The sequence below is a fragment of the Dama dama genome, chromosome 16 (genome assembly GCF_033118175.1).
Source record: "Dama dama isolate Ldn47 chromosome 16, ASM3311817v1, whole genome shotgun sequence".
Lineage (NCBI taxonomy): Eukaryota > Metazoa > Chordata > Mammalia > Artiodactyla > Cervidae > Dama > Dama dama.
The window spans coordinates 28,221,041-28,245,400 of record NC_083696.1 but is presented as its reverse complement, the minus strand read 5'-3'; the positions used below and the strand labels follow the sequence as shown (position 1 = coordinate 28,245,400).

At 39.2% G+C, this 24,360-nt stretch overlaps 1 protein-coding gene across 4 annotated transcripts in view; it reads right to left on the bottom strand.

Moving 5' to 3' along the window:
* Nucleotides 1-2,073: 2,073 nt before the first annotated feature.
* SLC35D2 (solute carrier family 35 member D2) overlaps nucleotides 2,074-24,360 on the bottom strand; it is a 52,684-nt gene continuing 30,397 nt past the window's right edge. For 3 of the 4 annotated variants that reach the window (XM_061163667.1, XM_061163668.1, XM_061163670.1), the window contains 6 exons: nucleotides 21,934-22,036; nucleotides 20,358-20,450; nucleotides 15,359-15,426; nucleotides 4,848-4,926; nucleotides 3,657-3,739; nucleotides 2,074-2,705 (listed from right to left, as the gene is read on the bottom strand). In XM_061163667.1, the coding sequence (XP_061019650.1) occupies nucleotides 2,603-2,705; nucleotides 3,657-3,739; nucleotides 4,848-4,926; nucleotides 15,359-15,426; nucleotides 20,358-20,450; nucleotides 21,934-22,036 (529 nt within the window). In that variant the 3' untranslated portion in view covers nucleotides 2,074-2,602. The remainder of the gene's footprint in view (nucleotides 2,706-3,656; nucleotides 3,740-4,847; nucleotides 4,927-15,358; nucleotides 15,427-20,357; nucleotides 20,451-21,933; nucleotides 22,037-24,360) is intronic. The other variant, XM_061163669.1, reaches the window with a different exon arrangement.

Genomic DNA, 24,360 nt, shown 5'->3' with positions numbered 1-24,360 from the left:
CCCCCCCCCCACTGTTGGAGGGAATGCAAAATGGTATCTGTGGTCCCTGTGTTACTGTGAAAAATGATGCGGTTTGGAGAGCTTCCAGCTGATGAACACACTGATGTGCCAGGACGGGTTAGGAAAGCTCCAAACCATTTCCAATATACCTTGTCCTAAGTACTTCCTCCCTTTGGCTATTCTTGGGTCAAATGCTTTGTAATAAACTGGTGACAGAGAGTAAAACACTTCCCTGAGCTCTGCGAGCCATTCCAGCAAATTACTGAACCCAAGGAAGTGGGTATGAAGACTCCAGCTTTAAGGTCAGTTGGTCAGAAGCACCAGTCACAACCTGGGACTTGGGACTGGCATCTGAAGTAGGGGGAAATCTTGGAGGACTGGGCCCTTAACCTGTGGGGTCTGTGCTAACTCTGGGTGGAGTCAGAATTTAACTGTAGGACCCCTAGTTGGCATCCAGAGAGTTGAAGAATGGCTTCATATGAAGGAAAGTCCCCACACATTTGGTGTCAGAAGTGTTTTATCTGTAGAGGAAACAGGTTTCCTTTTACCATCCAAAAGAACTGAATGCAGGGTCTCAAAGAAATATTTGTACACCCACATTAATAGCAGCATTATACAAAATAGCCAAGAGGTAGGAGCAGCCCAAGAGTCCACTGACAGATGAACAGATAAACAAAATGTGGTGTATCCATATGATGGAACATTATTCAGTCTTAAGAAGAATGGAAATTCTGACATATGCTGCAACACGGATGAACCTTGAGGACATTATCCTAAGTGAAATAAGCCAGCTGAGAGATAAATACTGTGTGATTCTACTTTTATGAGGTATCTGCTGCTGCTGCTAAGTCGCTTCAGTTGTGTCCGACTCTTCGCGACGCCATGGACTGCAGCCTACCAGGCTCCTCCGTCCATGGGATTTTCCAGGCAAGAGTACTGGAGTGGGCTGCCAGTGCCTTCTCCATTACGAGGTATCTAGAGTAGTCAAATTCATAGAGACAGAAAAGAGAATGGTGGTTGCCAAGGACTGGGGAAATGGAGGAATGGGGAGTTATTGTCTAATGGGTATAGAATGTTGGTTTTGCAAGATGAGAAGGTTCTGGAGATTGGCTACACAGCACTGTGAATATACTTAACACGACTAAACTGTACACTTAGAAATGGTTAAGCTGATAATTGTATGTTATGTGTATTTTACAATTAATTTTTTTTAAGTGAATTGAAACATGTCAACACAATCATTCCTTCATTTGCTGCCCTGTCCCTCTGGTTTGCTGTCCTGTCCATCTGGTTCAGCTTCTATAAACTTAGAAAGTCAGAGCTGGCAGGGATTTGGGAATATAGTTCCATTTTACAGATTAAAAAATGGAGGTAACCATGGCAGGGTGACTTGTGGAGCTCTCAGTGAGTTAGCAGTGAGACAAGACTCCTGAAGTGAAGACAAGACCCAGTGAAGAGAAAGGCCCCTGATTCTCAGAGTGGGGCCTTATCTTGCGGCACAGCCCCTGTGAGGACAGTCCATTGCTAAATGGTGCCGTCCTGTGCATGCATGCTCAGTCATGTCAGACTCTGCAACCCAATGGACTGCAGCCCACCAGGCTCCTCTGTCCATGCGATTTCACAGGCAGGAACACTGGAGTGGGTTGCCATTTCCTCCTCAGAGGATCCTTTGAACCCAGGGATCGAACCCACATCTCCTGTGCCTCCTGCATTGGCAGGTGAATTCTTTACCTCTGAGACACCTGGGAGGAGATGATAAGAACTATCATCCAATCCAAGGTTCCTTCCCACACACCATTGGTCTGGGAAGTCAGGCAAACCCAGGAAAAAAAATATACCTTGGTTAAAATTGACGTGATCTGAATTTCAGAGTCCCCTGAACAAACCTGGAAGAAGAGGAGAGAAATATAACCTACTTAAATGTTGACAGTGCATACTGAGTATTGTTTTTTCCATTGAGTTATTTTGTAATTTTTCCCAACATGAGTCATTCATTACCCTTCAAGGCAGCCTGAATAAAATGACTTACTGTTTACTGCCTGCCTACAATAACATACCAGTATGAGGCATGCATATAAATTATTTTTTATTTTACTTTGATGATTGTGAAGATACCAACATATAAGATCAAATCAAAGCTAACAACTTTACTGGCAGTTAAGTGGTTGACTTTACTAAAATGAAGACATGTCTGCTTAAACCAAAAATATGTTCTCACTGGCACTTTGCTTTGGCTGGGACCTTTGAAATTAAGGCCAAGGTGCTGAGAAGCACCCTCAACAGCATTGGCCTTTTACCGCCTCTGAAGCTCTTTGGATACCTGGGAGGGCACACAGGTGTGTGGGCCCCGCAAGTGCCTTGGAAATGACCCCTTTCACCAGTTGTTTGAAAAGATTCACTTTCAGCTGGTAAGGCTTTGCCCGCGTAGGTTTCTCAGGGTTGATGACGGCTCCTTCTGCAGCACATGAGGTAGATTCACTTTGCATCTTGCAGACATTCCTGTTGTGCCTTAACCAGAGGGGCGAGTGCCACAGCCAAAACAGCTGGGAATATTCCCCCCTCCCCACAGTCTGCAAGCCAGTCTGCAATTGTGCCCCAGGTTCTAGACCTTCAAATCTTGACAGATGTTTTCTTCATCCACAGGTTGTTTAGGTTTTAATTGGCTGCCTAGAGTTAAGAAGGAATATCTCAAGCCTCCTGCCATGCTGAAAGAAGGAAAAAACAGTAAAAATAAATTCCATAGGTGGTACCATCAACAGTTATACTCTTGATAAATATAATCAGCCTAATTTTTTTATACTTTGGCTACTTATTTCTTTTTTCAAATTTTGTTGAAGTATAGTTGATTTACAATGCAGTCAGCCGAATGTGAAGGAAATTATCGAACCCCCTGTTTTACTTCCTCAAATATGTGGATTAATTGATGAGAATTAGCCCTCTTATTTACAAATCTTTGGCAGCAGAAAAAGAGCAGGTCAAATCTAATACATAAACTTGGAGAGAAATAAACACCTAGTTATTATTGGAATGGGGATTCCCTGGTGGCTCAGACGGTAAAGCGCCTACCCACAATGCGGGAGACCCAGGTTCGATTCCTGGGTTGGGAAGATCCCCTGGAGAAGGAAACGGCAACCCACTCCAGTACTCTTGCCTAGAAAATTCCATGGATGGAGGAGCCTGGTGGGCTACGGTCCATAGGGTCGCAAAGAGTCGCACACAACTGAGCGACTTCACTTTCACTTATTATTGGAATAAACAATATACTATTATCCTAAAATGGTGTCCTACCTCTGAGACCCCAAAATGCCTTTCAAAAGTATCTTAATCACTCCTCCCAACATCTTTAACACATGTGCTTTGATGGAGCACAGATTTAGTGAGGCCCATTCACAAAAGGAAGACCACAATGTAGGGTCTTATCTGTGAGGAGGACACATGAATTAAATTCAGATCTCAACTCTGAATTTTCATTACACACATCCCCATTAACCACATGAGCAAGTATGTCATAAAAAAAGATGAACTGAATATTTCAAGTAAAATTTATCCTAGGAATTGTAACATCAAAATACCTCCTGTTCTTTCACTTAAAACATATTAATCAGGCTTTTAAAATTCATGTTACTAAGATGAATTCATTTAAAAATCCCACTTACCAAATATTTAACCCTACAAAGTTTAACACAGAGAAAATGTAGTCTCCACCTACTAACATTCCAATGTAGGCCACGGATACATTCTGCAAAAAGAGAGCATTAGTGATCTTAGAAGTAAAGGATTTGGGGGGGAAATACATATATATGGTGAAATCTGAGATGAAATATTTTAGTTACTTTTCAAAAGGATTTGCATATAGCAGGGATTCATGGAATATTGAATATGTGAATAAAAACTATAACATATGGCTTTATAAAGAAAATGAAGTCAACTATAGCACTATAATCACAGAACTGCATCATCCATACCTTCTTCCACATACTATACCAGAAAAAAGATGTAAGAGTTGGGTTGTAATCAGCTTTTCAGATCTCATCTCTTTATCATCACTGGGTGGGGAATTTTAATCATATTAGTCCTAAACGTAAACTGATTAAGACAGCTGACAAATTCTAAGCAGTACTCTGTCCAGTATATTGTCAAAGGTCTTTGGGTAGCCAAAAGATAAGTCTACTGATGAAGCACTCATTCCTCATAGAAGCTCATGTGAATAGAAACACAAAGCAACTGCAGGACAGAATTTAGAATGCCTCACCCTCCAATTCATTAGTGTGTGTACGCAAATGCTGTATCCACACACACACGGCATATACACCAATCCCAGAGTTAATCACCTTATACAGATCTAGACTGAAAACAGTTCTTTATAAGGACTCCCTTACTCAGCAATATTTTCCCAGAAAATCAAAATGTAGATCACACTGTATCTTGTCACAGAAATTTGTAATTTTTTCAGCTATTTTACTTGGTTTTCCCAGACCATCCCTTCCTTCCATCCCCAATTTAAAAGTTACAGAGGATGAGATGGTTGGATAGCATCATCAACTCAACGGACATGAGTTTGAGCAAACTCCAGGAGACAGTGAAGGACAGGGCAGCCTGGCGTGCTGCAGTCCATGGTGTTGCAAAGAGTCGGACACAACTGAGTAACAGAACAACAACCTATAAATTAGCAGGTCTTCCCTCTGTCTTGTGGATTAAAAGATTAGAAAATGTAAGAAGGGATTACCCAAGCATAGCTGAAAATATCACAAGCCTCCATTCTTACTATACCACGGATAATAACAGCAATAAAATTAAACAGTCAATTCCCCAATTCGGGTGTGTATTTCAAGCCTTCAACCACTTACCTTGATGGCTCCAACCACCGCCGTCGTCAGGGCTGAATTGTAATAGCTACACAAAACTGTGGAGTACATCAACAGAAACCTGCGGCAAGGAAGCAAACACCTGAGTGAAGAGTCAGCAAGCATTTAAACACAGCTGTTTTAAACAAATAAAAAAGAAAAACATATGATGAAGATTTTAAAACCTACATCTTACAACATCTCCTTACTTACTTCAACTTTTTACAGGAAAATGGTCTAGTCGTGCATTAGCCAAACTTTCTACCTTACGTGTCCTTTTCATTTTATCTGTGCATTTCCCATCAGTGTTTCCACAAAAGGGGCGTAAAGACAATAAGATTTTTTAAATGATCTGAACTCTTTCACTTAACAGCTTTCAATCCTCTCTGTGGATCAGAATCACCTGATGTACTTGTAACACCATGATGCCTGATAGTCTCCTTCATCTGGTTTGAGGTGGGACCCTAGACATGTGCCATATCAAAGATCTGCGGATGATTCTAACGTGCAGCTAGTTCTGAGAAACACTGGTGTTAGCAGAGAAAGCTGCTGAACGATTGCTAGCTTTGGACTAAGAAGATTTAAATAATGGGTTCCATATGCCTATAATACTCCTGTACCCTACTACCAAAGTTAATTCAACAGGTATTCAGCATTGACCAGTATGTCCAACACTGGTCAACAAAATGACTACAGAATCATGACCAGGCATCAGAGAAGAAAATATATATACACATACACAGAAAAGAAAGAAGAATCCAATCAAAAGTAAAGAAATACATTCATTTCATTCAAGTAGTAAAGAAAATTAGGTGTAACCTAAGTAGGGTGCAAAATTTCATCCACTGGAATCAGACGATTAAATGTTGAAAGAGGTTACCATTAAAACTGGTTGAGAATGAAACTGGAAAGATACAGAGGACATAAGATGTGTTGGATTTTAAAGCTAAATCCTAGCTTGGGAACTGTACTCTAAGAAAGGGCTCAGGCCCCAGGCATTAGGGAGACTCCCTCTGGGGCAATGTACCTACTAGTTTCAGGCCCAGGTCCAAATTTCTGATTGTTAACAACAGAATCTAGATCACAATATGCAACACAATAACTGTTTTTAGCCTGAATATGTTCATTACCAAGGATGACAGAGAAAAAAATATTAGAGATAATATACATCAAGTTTTTATACTAAGTTATGGAATAAACTCAATTACAAATAAATTTTGTAATCTTCAGAATAATGTATGTCTTTGTTATTAAGGTAATTACAACAATTTGACAAGTGAGAGAATCTAACATCTTGACTTTTGTTGTATCTGAAATCTGAAATCTATGTTAAATTGTCAATTTTCACTTGAAAAGAATACGAAAATCTAAGTCTACACACAGTATTCTGATGTTTAACAGAAGGTGGTTTACCACATTGCCAAGTTTGGTTTACTAGATTTCAAAGAGTTTCTAGGTTTTAAAACAACCTGGCCCATCAGCTTCTCTAGGGTCTTATGACCTTGGAATTGTTAGGAAAAAAATCAGGTAAATTACATTTGTAAATCACATTTAAGATGTTTAATTTTTTTTTAATTCACTAAGTTATGAGACTGATTTACAGTAAGTTGTTTAGGAGATTTCAACCACTTGACTTAAACCATTAACCAAATAATGAAAGTATTCTTATATTAATACAAAAATTACTAATTTTATAAATAAAGCAAGAGTATTTATAAATTGGCTTAGAAAATCCAAGGTTTTTTTTACAGCTTTAGTAAATTCAACATTAATTTATAGTCCCAGGCAGCTATAAATAATCCAAAGCGTGCATAATAAAAAGATTAAAAAATCAACCCGATGTTGTTTGTTGCCTGCTTTTCTGGGCCTAGGTAGTAAGAGCATATAAGCCACAGCATCTGCCCTGGAGGAGCTAAGAGTCTAATAACAGAAATCACAACTCCTGGGAGGGGCCCAACCCAGTGTCCAGGACACAGAAAAGCTTCTTGCAGGCTTCCTAAACTGGAGTGCAGCATTATCCCCAAGACAACCATGGATGTTCTTTATGTTCCAGTTTTGCTTAAAATTTCCTAATCCAGGATTCCAAACGTGCAATGTTTTCTCCATTCCAAATTTTAGTGAAACCACCTTGGCCAATGTCCATCTACCATGAATGTGGGCCACTAGGACACTCACCCACCAGCTGGGCTGAGTGAGGGGAGGGGTCCCTGTCTCCAGCCTCCGGGGGGAAATCCGAATTAGCAGCAGTTCTCCTAAGTGCCAGATGGCGTCTGATACAGGAACAGCCACTTTCTGAGACAGACAGGCTGCATTTTTGTTGTTGTTGTTGTTCAGTCGCTAAGTCCTGCCCGACTCTTTGTGATCCCACGGACTGCAGCACGCCAGGCTTCCCTGTCTTTCACTATCTCCCGAAGTTAACTCAAACTCATGTCCATTGAGTCGGTGATGCCATCCAACCATCTCATCCTCTGTTGCCCCCTTCTCCTCCTGCCCTCAATCTTTCCCAGTCTCAGAGTCTTTTTCTAGCTTCATATCAGGTGGCCAAAGTAATGGGGCTTCAGCTTCAGCATCAGTTCTTCCAGTGAATATTCAGGGTTTATTTCCTCTAGGATTGACTAGTTTGATCTCCTTGCAGTTCAAGGGACTCTGAAGAGTTCTCCAGCATCACAGTTCAAAAGCATCAGTTCTTCGGCGCTCAGCCTTCTTTATGGTCCAACTCTCACATCCATATGTGACTACTGGAAAAACCATAGCTTTGACTAGGCAGACCTTTGTCACCAAACTGATTTCTCTGCTTTCTAATACACTGTCTAGGTTTGTCATAGCTTTTCTTCCAAGGAGCATAGCTTTTCTTTCATGGCTGCAGTCACCATCCACAGTGATTTTGGAGCCCAAGGAAACAAAGTATGTCTGTTTTCACTGTTTCCCCATCTATTTGCCATGAAGTGATGGGACCAGATGCCATGATCTTAGTTTTTTGAATGTTGAGTTTTAAGCCAGCTTTTCACTCTCCTCTTTCATCTTCATCAAGAGGCTCTTTAGTTCTTCTTTGTTTTCTGCCATTAGAGTAGTATCATCTGCATATCTGAGGTTTTTTATTTTTCTCCCGGCAATCTTGATTCCCACTTCTGACTCATGCAGCCCAGCATTTCACATGATGTAATCTGCATAGAAGTTAAATGAGCAGGGTGACAATATTCAACCTTGATGTACCCCTTTCCCCATTTGGAACCAGTCTGTTGTTCCATGTCCAATTATAACTGTTCCTTCTTGACCTGCATACAGGTTTCTCGGGAGACAGATAAGGTGGTCTGGTATTCCCATCTCTTTAAGAGTTTTCCACAGTTTGTTGTGATCAACACAGTGAAAGGCTTTAGGATAGTCAATGAAGCAGATGTTTTTCTAGAATTCTCTTGCTTTTTCTATGATCCAACAGATGTTGGCAGAGAGAGTAACTATTATATAAAATGACTAGGCCCAAAGGAGTATATTAAAATTTTCTAAGAAATATAATAGTTTTCTATATGCAAAGGACCTATACAGTCCTTTGGCTAAGACCAAGATTCTGAACTAAAAGACCCTCCATTAACTCAGTGCAAAGGAAACCACTTTTTTTTTTTTTCTTTTTTTTTTAGGAAACCACTTTTAACACCAGAAATATCAGTCTTCACATGATAGTTTTGATTTTAGCATCTATGAATTAATAAAATGAAAAGACATTTAAAAGCACTGCTGAATTCTCAGTAGCTTTCTGCCATTCCATACTTTTAAAATAAGACTTATCATCTGTGTACATCTGAAAAATGATGGCACATATACAAGATACATTTATTCAGACAACAGATACCAGCTGGTGTTTATAGGGCCCCGAGGGATTGGAGGTGCTCATGTGGAAACCCCTGGACCAGAACCCCTGCTCAAAGGTTTCTTCCTGTTTCTGAAAAATAAAACAAAAAATAACTGACTAACCCAAAGTTGGATGGCACACTGCTGGCAGTCACAAGCAGAACCTAAATGGCCTTGTTTACATCTTGTTGTTGATTACTATTCCACATACAAGCATATATAGAAATCCAACACGAATGTTTGAGTAATAAAGGGCCACTTCCACACTCCTTCCACTAATCACAATGATAACCAAGCACATCACTCTCTCATTCCAGATTTCAAAGAACTTCACGTACCCTCATCTTGCCCAACTCTAGTAAGAAGTCACTCTTACCCCAGACCTCAGTGGTGTGCCAGGGAAGCCAAAGTCATGGGATAAACATGGCCCATTTTCCTGGAGCACTGAGTTCACACTAGGATGTGGTTTGTTGGGCAATGATGGGGATATCTAAACTCTTTGAAGGTTCTGTCACTCCAGTGCCCAAGCAATCAGCAGAATTGTCTTGTCTCGGACCCTACATCTTGGCAGTATCAGTGAAGTTTCAAAGAATAGAACATTTTTTATACTGTGAGCAGGGAAAACAGATACACTTGTATTTCTATTAAGGAACATACTACTGCTTCAGTGAGATCAAAGAGGCTGCTGTGTGCATGCTCGGTCGCTTCAGTTGTTTCCGGCTCTTTGCAAGCCTGTGGACTGTAGCCTGCCAGGCTCCTCTGTCCATGAGATTCTCCAGGCAAGAATACTGGAGTGGGTTGCCATGCCCTCCTCCAGGGGATCTTCCCAATCCAGGGATCAAACCTGTGTCTCCTGTGTTGCAGGTGGACACAGGGACATTTAGGCCTTTACTGACTCAGCCACCAGGGAAGTCCATCAGAGAGGCTGCTACTAGGGCAGAAACAGAGTTAAATAATTGCCTCCAGGGCCTTGGGGCTGGTGCCAGCTGCTGGTGTGAACAAACCAGAACCTGTCACTTCTGGGCAAGATTAAAAAGACCAGCAGAGCTAGCTTTTTAAAATCTAGTTTGTCTACTTAAATTTCAGTCTTATTTTACCTTTGCCTGTGTTAAATTATCATGGCTGCCACAATCCGGTTTACCTGCCTGATGCAATTTCACTTCATCGTAAGCTTTATTTACAAATTCTTGATTACAAATAGCATTCCTTAAAGCTGAATCCTTAACCATAGCTCAAAAGAAAAAGCTGCCCTTTTCACCATTCTGTTGGCTTCTTAATGTACATTTTCAAAGTGTTAGCGTTTTTAAATTACATTTTCAACTCTGGATAGATGTTTGGTGGTCAGAAAAAGCAAGTTGGAAACGCAAACTTGAAAGCAGTGAAAATAAGAAAGAAACTGACAAAGGTCTCTGGAGTCAAGGGTTGGAACGCGCACACATTAATCCTGCAGCTCCTTGAGCTTGAACCAAAGCGAAGGGACAGTCTGAGCCCAGTGCCAGCTGCTCTGAAAACCAAGGATGTGCTCAGAAGCTTACAATGGTTTGTATTACTGCCAAGAAGCAAATGATCTGATCATAGTGTCCTCTGAGTGAGAAACTATAAGAAAGCGGCATTCTGAAAAATGCACCATGACAAAATAGAAGTTTTCTTCTAAAGCAGTTTCAGACTTAAAACTTGATGACTGAAGATGAAGTAGACATAATAGAAGAACTAATAAAAAGGCAGAGGAACCAGTGATCAAATTGCCAAAATCAGCTGGAACATCGAAAAAGAGAGAGTTCCAGAAAAATATCTATTTCTGCTTTATTGACTATGCCAAAGCCTGTGACTGTGTGGATCACATTAAACTGTGGAAAATTCTGAAAGAGATGGGAATACCAGACCACCTGACCTGCCTCTTGAGAAATCCATATGCAGATCAGGAAGCAACAGTTAGAACTGGACATGGAACAATAGACTGGTTCCAAATAGGTACAGAGGTACATCAAGGCTGTATATTGTCACCCTATTTACTTAACTTATATGCTGAGTACATCATGAGAAACGCTGGGAGGGAGGAAGCACAAGCTGGAATCAAGATTGCCAGGAGAAATATCAATAACCTCAGATATGCAGATGACACCACCCTTATGGCAGAAAGTGAAGAACTAAAGAGTCTCTTGATGAAGGTGAAAGAGGAGAGTGAAAAAGTTGGCTTAAAGCTCAACATTAAGAAAACTAAGATCATGGCATCTTGTCCCATCACTTCACGGCAAATAGATGGGGAAACAATGGAAACAGTGGCTGACTTTATTTCTCTGGGCTCCAAAATCACTGCAGATGGTGATTGCAGCCATGAAGTTAAAAGATGCTTACTCCTTGGAAGGAAAGTTATGACCAACCTAGACAGCATATTAAAAAGCAGAGACATTACTTTGTCAACAAAGGTCCATCTGGTCAAGGCTATGGTTTTTCCAGTGGTCATGTATGGATGTGAGAGTTGGACTGTGAAGAAAGCTGAGCACCTAAGAATTTATGCTTTTGAACTGTGGTGTTGAAGAAAACTCTTGAGAGTCCCTTGGACTGCAAGGAGATCCAACCAGTCCATCCTAAAGGAGATCAGTCCTGGGTGTTCACTGGTAGGACTGATGTTGAAGCTGAAACTTCAACACTTTGACCACCTGATGCAAAGAGCTGACTCATTTGAAAAGACCCTGATGCTGGGAAAGATTGAGGGCAGGAGGAGAAGGGGACAACAGAGGATGAAATGGTTGGATGGTATCACCAACTCAATAGACATGGGTTTGGGTGGACTCCGGGAGTTGGTGATGGACAGAGGACATGTGCTGCATAGACATGTGCTGCAGTTCATGGGCTTGCAAACAGTCAGACACGACTGAACAACTGAACTGAACTGAATCATAAGTGATTTGATTTAGGTCATACCTGAATTGCCTAGTGGTTTGATTAGATCTGATGGAGTGCCTGAAGAACTATGGACGGAGGTTCATAATATTGTATAGGAGGCAGTGACCAAAACCATCCCCAAGAAAAAGAAATGCAATAAAGCAAATTGGCTGTCTGAAGAGATCTTACAAATAGCCGGGAAAAGGAGAAAAGTAAAAGGGAAAGGAGAAATGGAGAGATATACCCAGCTGAATACAGAATTCCAAAGAATAGCAAGGAGAAAGACTTCATAAGTGAACAATGCAAAGAAATAGAGGGAAAAAATAGAATGGAAAAGACTAGAGATCTTCTCAAGAAAATAGGGGATTGATACGAAGATGTGCAAAATACAGGACAGAACTGGTATGGACCTAACAGAAGCAGAAGAGATTAAGAAGAGGTGGCAAGAATACAGACAAGAACTATACAAAAAGGTCCTAATGACCTGCATAACCATGATGGTGTGGTCACTCACCTAGATCCAACATCCTGGAGTGTGAACTCAAGTGGGCCTTAGGAAGCATTACTATGAACAAAGCCAATGAAGGTGATGGAATTCCAGCTGAGTTATTTACAATTCTAAAAGATGATGCTGTTAAAATGCTGCACTCAATATGCCAGCAAATTTGGAAAACTCAGTAGTAGTCATACGACTGGGAAACATCAGGTTCAAAGAGAGTAAATAATTAGTTCACAGACTCAGAACTAAAAAGCGGTAAAGCCAGGATTCAAATCCAGGCCGTCTGATTCCAGAGGAGAGGCATCAAACTGTTAGATTGATGTCCTCAAAAGACTCCCTTTAAAAACTGTTGCTTAGTCACCAAATCATGTCTGACTCTTTTTTAACCCCATGGACTGTAGCCTGCCAGGCTCCTCTGTCCATTGGATTTCCCAGGCAAGAGTACTGCAGTGGATCACCATTTTCTTCTCCAAAAAACTGAGACTTACCTAATTTTCATCTTTAAAGTTGTAGAATCTGAAATATTGTTTTTATCACTTACTGATTATTTCTAATTACTATGGCTTTATTAGATTTTACTTGCAAAATGACTACTGATAAAATAATAATTAAGAATATTTATCAAGAGCATCTTTGTTTTCTAGGAAGCACACTATTAACTGGAAAAAAATGTATAAAGTTGTAGACAGATGGGGTCAAGATTCTGACAAAGAAGCCCCAGAAGTTGCCAACTCACATCCAGGCACTGCCTACCCCACCTCTCACTGCAGATAGCTGACATCAAAGGGTTTGTTTCTTGATTTTCTGAATGTAATGGCTACACAGTAAAGCTCAAGTGAAAAAAAAAAAGCAGTATCTCATCAAGTTTCTAATGACACAAGACAAAACTAAAACTTGACTCTACTGTTTACATATAGGTGAACATAGGCTTAGGGAAGGAAAGGTACCAGTCAGAGTCTGTGTGATATGAGCTCAATTTTTTATTATTTGGAATGGGGGGAAGGTAATTGACAAAGAGTAACTCACAAACACAGGCTAGTAGATTTTTTCCAAAATTATTTGTTCTCAGTCAGCGACTGGGATATAAATATCTTACTATGGTTAAGCATTCAACAATGGCTGCCTAAGTACCGGGAGCACTTAGTACTCACCACTGCCAAACAACCAATGCCTGGAAAGAACACATTATTTGAGAGAATACTGGTTTTGAAAGAGGCACAAGAGGTTGCCCAAAATCCCTCCTTTGAAAACAGGAGAAGCTGGGTACAGGATCAGAGTACATCAGGGCAGAGGCCACTGCAAAACAACACTCTCTGGGCCTGAGCCCGGGGCCAAACCTCAAATGAGAAGAGACACTAGCCCACTAGCCCAGACCCTCAAAAAGGCCTGAGTGGTCCAAGTCAGGAGCACCCCTGGCTACCAACAAGACTAAAAACAATCTGTCCATTCAGGAAAGTTTCTCAAATTCCTAATTTTGGTCCACAAAATTGTGATTAATTAAGATGAATCTTAACGATTAAGATTGAATCATATGCTTACAAATCACAGGTCACCAAATAGCCGAGAAAACAAATCATAATGACATTCACAAACACATATTGAGTCAACAACCTATATATTTAGATTCTCAATAACTGCAGATATTGGAATCATCAGATACAGAATAGCTATGTGTGTAATATTTAAAGAAATAAAAGATAGTCACAAAGATAACCAACAAAAGAATATCATGACTGAACAGATTAAATTTAAAAAAACTGTGGAACTTTTACAAATAAAATTGTTAAAATCAAAAACTCCAGCGGGGAGGAGCGAGAAAGGAATAGGGGACATACAAGCTGCTATGTATAAAATAATCTATAAGGATATATACTACAACACAGGGAATATATCCAATACTTCATAATATCTATAAATGGAGGACTATAACCTTTAAAAACCGTGAATCACTATGCTGTATACCTGAAACATATATAATTGCTGTTGTTTAGTCACTAAGTCATGTCTGACTCTTTGCGACCTCATGGACTATATAGCCTACCAGGCTCCTCTGTCCATGGGATTCTCTTGGCAAGAATACAGGAGTGTGTTGCCATTATATATTATTGCACATCAACTATACCTCAATAAACTATAAATTTTTTTAAAACTCCAAGAAATAGTTACATTTAAACTTTAATTTAAACATTAAATCAGACACAGCTAAAGAAAGAATTACTGAGCTGGAAAATATACATAAACACTTTTACTGTATGAGACTACAGTACTGCAAGTAAGATTGAGTTTAAGAATTGCAGAGTGTTGATCAAAGAGATCGTGAGTTGTCTCAGTCCATCTACACAACAATGAAAATTGTAGTACTAGTAATAAAAAAAAATAATAAGGGGAAATTCATTTTTCTTCACAGGAATAATCTTTTGACAAGTAATCAGTCATTCAAAGACCCTTCCTCATGGAGTAAGACACAGGTGCTTGCATGTACATGGAAGCCCAGGAAGGATACTTCAAAGACTTCAAGCAGTGGAGAGGAAGTCTCGTCAAAACTTCTAAAGAGGAAAACTTCAGTGAGCGCCACAAGGCAGGGAAGAATGGAGGGTAGCTTATGTTCCCCTGTGCATCCTTTTGCAGCTTTTAAATTATGTATTATCTATTAATGAAAGGGAATTTTCAAGTTTCGGGAACATATAAAAAGACACAAGCTGCAAGGCCCCTCAACAGAATGATACACCTGAGGAAAATTTTAAGAACAAAAGCCTAAAATTATTGGACAATGGCCTGGGCAAATCTCCTTAGAAAACACCCTGAATATAACAGGTACAGCACTACAGAAAACGGTTATTTCCACATATTTATGTGAGGTGAGAATCTTGGGAAACTCGGGATATTGGGACAAAGGCAAAAAACACATTTGAATGTGATAGGGGAGCTGACTTTATTTCAAACTCACTTTCAGAAATCAATAGGCAACATCATATTTTGGAGGTCATGGGTTCTGATCCACTCCTCTGCTATAGGGCTTTGTGAAGTTGCTCAGTCATGTCCAACTCTTTGTGACCCCATGGACTGTAGCCTGCCAGGCTCCCTAATCCATGGGATTTTCCAGGCAGGAGTACTGGAGTGGGTTGCCATTTCCTTCTCCAGGGCAGCTACAGGGCTACGTCTCAGAAAAAGCTGGAGAAGCACAGGCTAAGGGATTTTGACAAAGCAGAGAGAATGTACATTTTGATTTGACTTATCAAGAGATACCACAGACCAAAGCTTCTTCTTATCTATGGCTTCTTACCCCAAAAAACAGGAAAGAAGAAACTGTATGATAAACAGAACATTCTTCCATTGATTGAACTCAGTAGCCTATTGTTAAAAAAAAAGCAAAGAAAACTAATGGTTAGAGTAATAATACTGGTTTTATCAATTTGCACACTCTAGTACAAATTCCACTTTCACAAACAGAAAAATACAGTTTCAAAACTCCTGGGTAATATCAGCTGTGAGACATGGGGCAAATTACTTTTCTTCTCTGAACCTGAGGCTCATTTCACAAAATGGGAATTATTATTTTAAAAACTGCCTCAAAGGTCAATGTGAGGATTTAATGAAACTGTTTAGAACCTGGCAGGTGGCAAGAACAAAATGACAGCTATTATTGCTGTGGTTATTTTTAAATTTTTACTAATTTCTGGTCATAAAATCAAGGTTGTGTTCACCTTTTAATAATCTTAAAAGAAAGTTTATTATAAAATTAATAATGTTGGCAAGACTAAGAAAACTTTTAAGTTCACAAACTATTTCAAGAATTTGCACAAAAGGAAAAGGGTGGAAGGGGAATTCCCTGATGGTCCAGTAGCCAGGACTCAGCACTCTCACTGCCGGGGCCCAAGTTCCATCCCTGGTCAGGAAACTAAGAGCAGCCAAGAAAAAAAAAAAAAGAATTTATAAATGCTTAAAAGTATCATGAACAAGTAAACTATTGTTTCCTATTTACAAACCAATCAAGTAACTGGGGTAAAGGAGCTGGTAGAGAAGTTTAATGCTCAGCTTCTTCTCTTAGTTCCTAGGTGAGAAAATAAAATTAACCCTTTTGAAAAGATAGGTAACAATAAAAAGAAGTATTTTATTCGTGATTTTTCCCTTGCCTGAATCCAAAAATGATTTTACAGTGACTCAACACTATATGTAAGAATGTGCTGAATAACATGATTAAATATGACTTCTATTCACTTCCTATTTAGCAATACTTTGTTACAAGCCAAGTTTTAGTAACTTTATAGATTTAACACTAAATCCTCTTTAAGTTTACAGTTCAAATTTTTAAGCCAATTAAAGTGGAATTCTCTTCTCTGACTAGTACAACCTCATCACACTTTACTGTCACTGTTTCGTGAGTAATACTTTGCCCACCTTCCTTACAAAAAAAATACACATTAAATGTTGATAACCACCAAACCTGGTTGATGGGTACATGGGATCTGCATACTGTTCTCTTTCCTTCTTAATAGGTTTGAAAGTTTTCATAATAAAACTTCTTTTTAACACTACTTTTGAAATAAAAAATATAATAAATATAAATCTGTCTTACTGGCAAGACCCAAGCCAATCAAAGGGTCAGAAAACATCCAGGACATGTTACGTCAAGATTGTCAAAAGATCAAAACAAAACAGAAACTTATGGAAAACACTGTGTCTGAAAAGTTAAATAAAATTGGGAATAAGAGAAAACTATATGCCCCAAACTTCAAACCAAAGATAGGAAACACTTATCTACTCAAAGAACTGGGAGTATTTATGAAAACAGTAAATAAAAACTGTATGCTCTTGATACCACATAAGCCATTGAGTGCTATGTGGTAATTTTCATAAAAAATATTTGGATTCATTGCCAACTTCAATTCTGATAGATTTTAGTTTTATTCTGTTCCTTTAATAATAATGAAGCTGTGCTGGTGGCATTTTAAAAAATCACATTGAATGATACTTATTTAAAAACAGAAAATAATTTAAAATGAGTAACAATAAAGTACTTCCTGCTTTAAACTTACTATTTCTATGAAAGTATGTTGGAGTATGAATCTTTTTCATTTTTCATTATTTTCTTATATCAGAAAAAAGTTCTATTATTTATTTCTATTCATCAACTGCAATATATTAAATGTACTTTGAACTTACTGCAGTGATTTGATTAACTAAAGAAAGTTTACACATTATTTTCCAGGCGCCTAATTTGTTAACAGGAGGAGCTGGCATTACTGACTTTGTTAATCACAAACAGAATCAAGGTGCTATTACCAGATCTGCTGACTGTGGAAGTCCAAGGTCCAGGAGTACAGTGAGTCACACACATGAGTCTCAACAGAATCTCTGACCCTTCCAGTCAACTGGGAAAAATGACTCATCAAAGTACTCCTTCCATTAACAAGAGAAGTTAACCTTTCACTCAAATTCATCAATCAACTTTCAAAACAATCAAACCAAACTTGGTAATAAAATGCAATTTTATATTGCAGACTAACACCTAATTACATAAGTTCACTACTTTGTTATATTTTGTTCACAGTCTAAAATGGATTCAGCCATGGTTAAAAGTGACTAACTGGAAGAAATTCATGATGATTCAGTGAACACAGGGCAGAACAATCAATTGAAAGCAATGAAAATCTTACTATTTTTCCTACAGAGTTTTTTAAAATTACGGATTACAGTATCTCATCTCTTTTGGCATCTCTTACCATGTAACAAGTTTAAGTTAGTCAAATTTTTAACAATGAATTTTGTATTTTTGTCATCATATAGAGGCTTTCTCTTACAGAAAAAAAATCTTTTTCTGATAATAATTTTTCTTAGATGCTTAAATAAATCTATATATTTAGCTCTGATCCATCTGGAATTTCAGAGAATAGTTATCATTGCTTGGGCTCTAAGGTAACTATAGAAACTTCTGTTTGAAATCTTAAGAGACTGATCAAATGGAAGAGGCTAGACAGGGTAAATACTGAGATACTCCAGCATGAGAAATCAGAAGAGGAAAACAATATTCTCCTAGAACACTAGAATTGAGTAAGCTGAAGAAAATCTAAGGTCTGTTATACTTTCTAAGCTACAGTGATAGGTCATGCTTTTTCACATATGAAGGAAAGAAACAAACACTTTCAATATACAAATTTAAAAACTGAGATTACAGCAGAGGGTGTGTTTCTAGAGCAAGACAGCCTCTTGGATCTATCACCTACTTTCCTTGGAAAGTTATTTAAATATTGTGCCCTAGATTCCTTGTATATAAAATGGGGATAATTAGTAATACCTTCTCCTCAGGCTATTGTGGGAATGTAATGAGATAGGTCATGTACACTGTTTCAAACAATGTCTGATAGAATGGTTCCTTGATAGTTATTAGCTATTTTTATTATTACACAAGAAAGTATAATAATTCTGCATAATAATAATTATAGCAGGTGGCAACTTCTGAAAGGAACATGCTATAAGTTTGTAAGTCAATAAACTGAATGTAGAAATACATATTCCAATTGAAATACTGTTATAAATTATTAACATAATACATGCAGTCTATTTTCAAAAGGTACCTAAAATTCAGTTTCTGGTCACTATGCCATTCATAACATTGTTTCTACGGCAAAATAAACTTTTAGTTTCAATCAAGTGTTCTAAGAGTTTCTAGATTTATATTTTAGAAATAAATATATATCTGAAAAGCTATAAAAAGCATCAGAATCTCAGAAGAGATAAATTCCAGAGACTCAAAAGAAACACTTATTTTTATAATAATGAAATGAGACAAGCCAATAGGACTACTTCATTGAGGGCTCATAATTTCACCTTGTTTATGTAAGGCTGCTGGCACAAAATTGGTTTAATTGATGGTAACTAAAAAATAAGTACTGTGTTTTTAGATATTCTGCCCTTGTTCATTATTAATAAAGACACTTGGGGTGCTTGTTTTAACTTCCAATATTCTGAATTAACAGTGAGGCCCAGGTTCACAAACTGAGACTCCTATATTAAAACTGGTGTTTCTTGGTAGTTTTCAATATAAACACATGGAAATGGATGTTTACCCCTGGGGACATTGCTACTAAGCCAGTCCACTATTCCCTTGTTCTGAGAGAGGAATTAGAAAAGGGAGAAAGTATAGTTCTGAGAAGGAACAAGAAGCCCTGATATTCACCCCAGGAGTCCCCAGGAGTCTGCAGCCTTCTGAAGTCATTCAAACCCCCAGTGGGCAACAAGGGGCACTGATGCTCAACCAGTGTTCACCACCCAACCATGCTGCTAAATACAGAAATGCTGTCATAGGTAGGTCAGCGTCTGCTGTGGTGGCAGGGGTGGGGGGCTGTCAATACCACCCCAGCCCAGCAACAACAGGATTAATGAGGGTTAATGCCTGGCTACTGCTGCGGGGGGTGGGGTGGGCATCTGTGGGAGAGGCCAGCAGGCCACACGGGACAAGGGTTTTGCCCAACATACCTCGTTTCTCACATGAACTTCAAGTGAGCTTTCTGAGTCAGCACATTTCAAGGTGGCCATTGTGGATGTTATGGGGTGAACATTCACCCTTCCTAAGAGATACCCCCACGCCCCAGCTGAACCTCATATCCTTCTGCTAATTTACCTGTCTCTGACAGGTATGCAGCAGATAAGTGAACAGGGCAAATACCAAAAGAACAAGACCTTCTCAAAATTCCAGATCCTGGAATATTTAGAGGCAGATGCCATGACGTCTGGGATTAGCTTTAAAATACTCCAGGGGAAGAAGGGGGAGTGAGAGCAGATGAGAACAGATGAAATAAGAATGGTGAAATGCCAAAATGTGCTGAAGTGTGTGATGGATACATGCGAGCTCATCAAATCATTCTTTACTTTGTGTGTATGTTTCCAAATGTCCATAATAAAGGTAATAAATAAGTAAATCCATTTTTTAAACTATCAAAATCCCCTTCAATGTTAATTAACTTTTCCCAAGGTCCTCATACCAACAAAAGGGAAAGGGAGACTCAAACTCCAGATTTTAGTTACTGTTGTCTTGCTAAAAGATTCAAGGCCAGAGCTTTTTTGACTACATCCTGCTACTTCCCAGGGGTTTAAAGACAAATGCAAAGAAAGCAAAGTGCCAAAGGTATTACTGAGGATATCAAATATCTTGCTTTTGGAAATCCTAGTTACCTTTAGACACTTCTTTCCTTTATATACTTTTTATTTTAATGAGTACTACAGGTTAAATATTAAAATTGTGAAGACTGCTAAGTAAGAATGAATGACTGTCATCAGCTTACCTGCCGAAGGTCTCCAGTGGAGACACTAATGATAAGAGTTGGGATAATCATGAAGCAGGCATTGTAGAAAAGCACTCCATATTTCCCTAACTCCTGCAAAAGCCAAGAAAACTCCACTCAATTTTAGAAATATAAAGCGTCAGATTTCCTGGAGCCACTTATTCACCTGGAGCTATTTATACAACCATGTACTTATGCAGAGTTAGAACACACATTCTGACCAGTTCTGTATTTGAATATTTTTAGCAAATTTCTGGTGTAAAATAAAATGCTTCATTTCAAGAATACTGTGATTTTTAAAAAAAATTTGTTTTACCCAAAAAATGAGATATAAAATGGATGGAGCTGGATGGACTCCGAGGTTCCACCAATCTTTAACATGCTAATTGGTTTTTTTTTTTTAAAGCATGCTATTCAAAACAGGAAGTCTAGAACAAAGTCAATAGCATTAAAAATGTTAATATAAACAAAACTTCTTAAAAACATCTGCTCCTTCTATTAAGGAATAGCAGGGTTAAAACCCCAGGTATCTTGTTTCCAATCTTGCATAAATTTAATTTTCATTAAAGAGACTACATCCACCACTTTCCATACAGGGTGACATATTGTGATTCTCAAAAGGCAACAAACCCAGTTTTGTAAAACCGCCATTAAAAAATAAATGATAATACAGAAAAATACAGTGCAGATAAAAAACAGCTCATAGGAATAAGCCTGTCCATCAAAGCAAACATCCTCACTCAACACAAAGAACTTGGAACAAAGGAACATATGCCTGGCCCATCCTCCAGAGCTTCCGGCACAGCTGGGATGGGGGTAAGGGTTTGGAGCTCCAACCCAGGGGCAGCCACACGGGAGGAAAGCCCATCTGCCCGCCCGCCCCTCATGAAAGGGCCTGATCATTTATCCATTCCAGTCATCTAACTCCACAGAGGAGGAAACTGAGGTTTGGAGAAGTGCAGTCACATTAATCAGTCAGGCTGGTGGCTCAGATGGTAAAGAATCTGCCTACAATGCAGGAGACATGGGTTCGATTCCTAGGTCAGGAAAAGCCCCTGGAGAAGGGAATGGCAGCCCACTCCAGTATTCTTGACTGGAGAATTCCATGAGCAGAAGAGCCCGATGGACTAGAGTCCATAGGGTCATAAAGAGTCAGACACCACTGAGTGACCTTCACTTTCACTTTTTTCAGCAATACTTGTATCTGTAACCCACATCTCCAGACTCAAATTAGAGCTGCTTTCAGAATATTCCTGACTTTACTTGATCACTAATGGTGATGGTAAAAAACTTCTAGTTTTACTTTGCCTTTCAAAATGATCCCCTTTCTATGTAGCATTCTTTCTTTGCACCCAAAATAGTGCCTGTTTTTCCATTCCTACCTAATTTTCACCCAAAATTTTGCATGACAAGGAATAACAAGAACCTATGCACAGTATAATTAAAAAGAAATTCGTAATCTGTAGATCATAACATGTAAATTAAATTACATGCCCGCTTTACAAGTTTATTTTTTCATGTTATTTCAGGGGTCAGATGACAAAGCCAAAAAGCCAAAAGAGTGAAAATCTGGTACCTTTGGGTCCATTTTCTGTTTGGTGTAAACGCCATTTGCTGCTGTGAAGATATCATTCAGGAATACAAAAATATAGCCTTCCAAGTTAAAAGCAAGGTCAGAACTGGGAGGGAGAATACAAAGGAATATGATTATCAGAAACTCACAGCTTGACCTCAGAGGCCTTCTGTTTTCTTTTTCCCTGATCAAATCCATTTGTAGTGCTAGTAAGACTGCCTTTTCTCTGACATACTTTCCCCCTGTGTGGCGGTGAATGGCTGATGCTTCTCCCCTGCCTCCAGACAAGAACAAAATCAGGCCACCAGGAGGCTTCAACTTAATCAGAACAGCTTAAAACCAGACAGACATTAACCATCTTCCTTTGACTAGGAAGCCCTTGTTTTGCTAATAAATCAGCATGAGCCTTGTTTTTCTAAGGGGAGTGATTTGTTCAACCCACCTGTGGCTTTTCTTATTGTAGTACACAGGGCCATCCCCAGAGTACAGTCCTCTGGGGACAGCCGGGCAGGGACAGGCCAAAGAGGTCAAATGAGGGACTGACACGTCCATCTGGTCCCCAGTCACTTTATCACCAGTACCCTCACTATCCTGTCTGTCAAAAAGGCAAGGCAGGGTCCATTTCCTTCTCTGCAACCCCTTTAAGGCCTCTTTCTCCCCATTCTTTGAAGCTATCTCTTCAATTTCCATTGTAAATTAACAATGCTAGTATAAACATGTTTGAGGGGAATAGGGCAAAGGCAGGAGAGTAAACAACAGCTAAGCCCAGATATGATTCATCACCTGCACTTGACTTTGCAAACAGTACCACATCCATGTCATAATTCATAAAACATCATAATTCATAAGTATGAATAATATACTTATGAATTATGTATTGTCAAGGAGGTTTCCTCTACCATCTCTGGGTCAGTATCTGGGGGCCTGCAAATTTAATTGACAATAGACAGCGTAACAGGAGAAAAAAATACAAATTGTATTAAATATTTTACATGCACGGCAGTTCACAGAAACAGAAAAGAAATGAAGCTCAAAGAGGTGGTTAGACTACGGAGCTTATATACCACATAAACATAGCTGAGGGCGTGGGCCTCAAGGAATAAATCAATTGTGGAAAAGGCACTGGGAAATATACAAAGGAAACTTATGGAAGATAAGGTTGTTTTAATAAGGTCTGCTTATGCTGACTCATCTTGATGCTAACTCTCTGTGTCTGGTGATAAGAACTGCTTTCCTCTTCTGACGGAGGACCAGGGACACCTTCACAAAGGGAAATTTATGGTCTACTTTTAGGCAGACTTAAAGGGGAGGGCAGAGAACTCTTCCCACACTTGTTGATTCTCAAATGCCTTCAACTCAAAATAACATTTACGTCAAAGTGGCACATTTGGGAGTGGCATATCCTCGTCCCCTTCAGTATCAAAATAAGATTATTTCTAACCCAAAAGAGGGAAATATGCAAAAACTGCATCAAGATTGGAATGCAAATTGAACCAGACTTTGCCTGAAGCTTCCACTGGTATTACTTACCTACAAATATATTTGTGACATTATGATTTTAAATCATTATAAATCGGAATTCTGTGGTTCAATCACAAAAACAGAATCTCTCAAAGGAGAGTTTTCCAAATCGTGCCTACCCCACTCAGCTCAGTGTGAAGAAGAACCTGCCCAAAAGATGGGCTTACTACAAGGGACTGGTATATGTTACAAGAGTCTATGGAAGCTCCTGAGAGTCTAAACTAGAATTGTCTGGAAAATGTAAAACAGTGTAAATAAAATAAGGATTTTGTATAACCAAAAAAAAAAAAGAATCTTAGGATGGCAAAGAGTTGAATGGGCAAAAACTGGAAGATTCCAGAGGAATGGAAAGGAAGCCTTTTACTCACTTCCTCAGAGAGCCTTAGGGGAATTCTTGAGAGTTTTCACATCTCCTACTTGAGGGGGACCAAGAATTCCCAACAGCATCTGTTTAGGCCAGTTGTGAAAGCACAGAAGTTTGAGAAGAATTTACTTGTGTTATAAATGGGGGCAGATTCATGGTTAACCCTTGGGATGTCATTTAGGGCTGTTCACAGACATTCTGTTTCAACTGCTGTTGGCCACGTGACTTGCTTTGGTAACACATGTCACTTCTGGGGAAAACTCTGGAGAGCCAGTGTACAATTCCCCATATGCCTTCTTCCTTTCTTGATGAGAAAGGAAACCCCCTTTGAGGCAGAGGTTCCATCAGCCTGGGTCCCTGAGTAGCTACAATGGGCAGAGCACCCCCACGGCATTAACTGATGTTGGTATGTATGTGGAGTTGGGGGGAAATATACTTGGTATGTTAAACAACCAAGATGTGGGGACTATTTGTTATAGCAGCCCAAACTGGCTCATCTGTACTTGCATTTGATGAATTAATTTGAGTGACAGCAAAGAATGGTG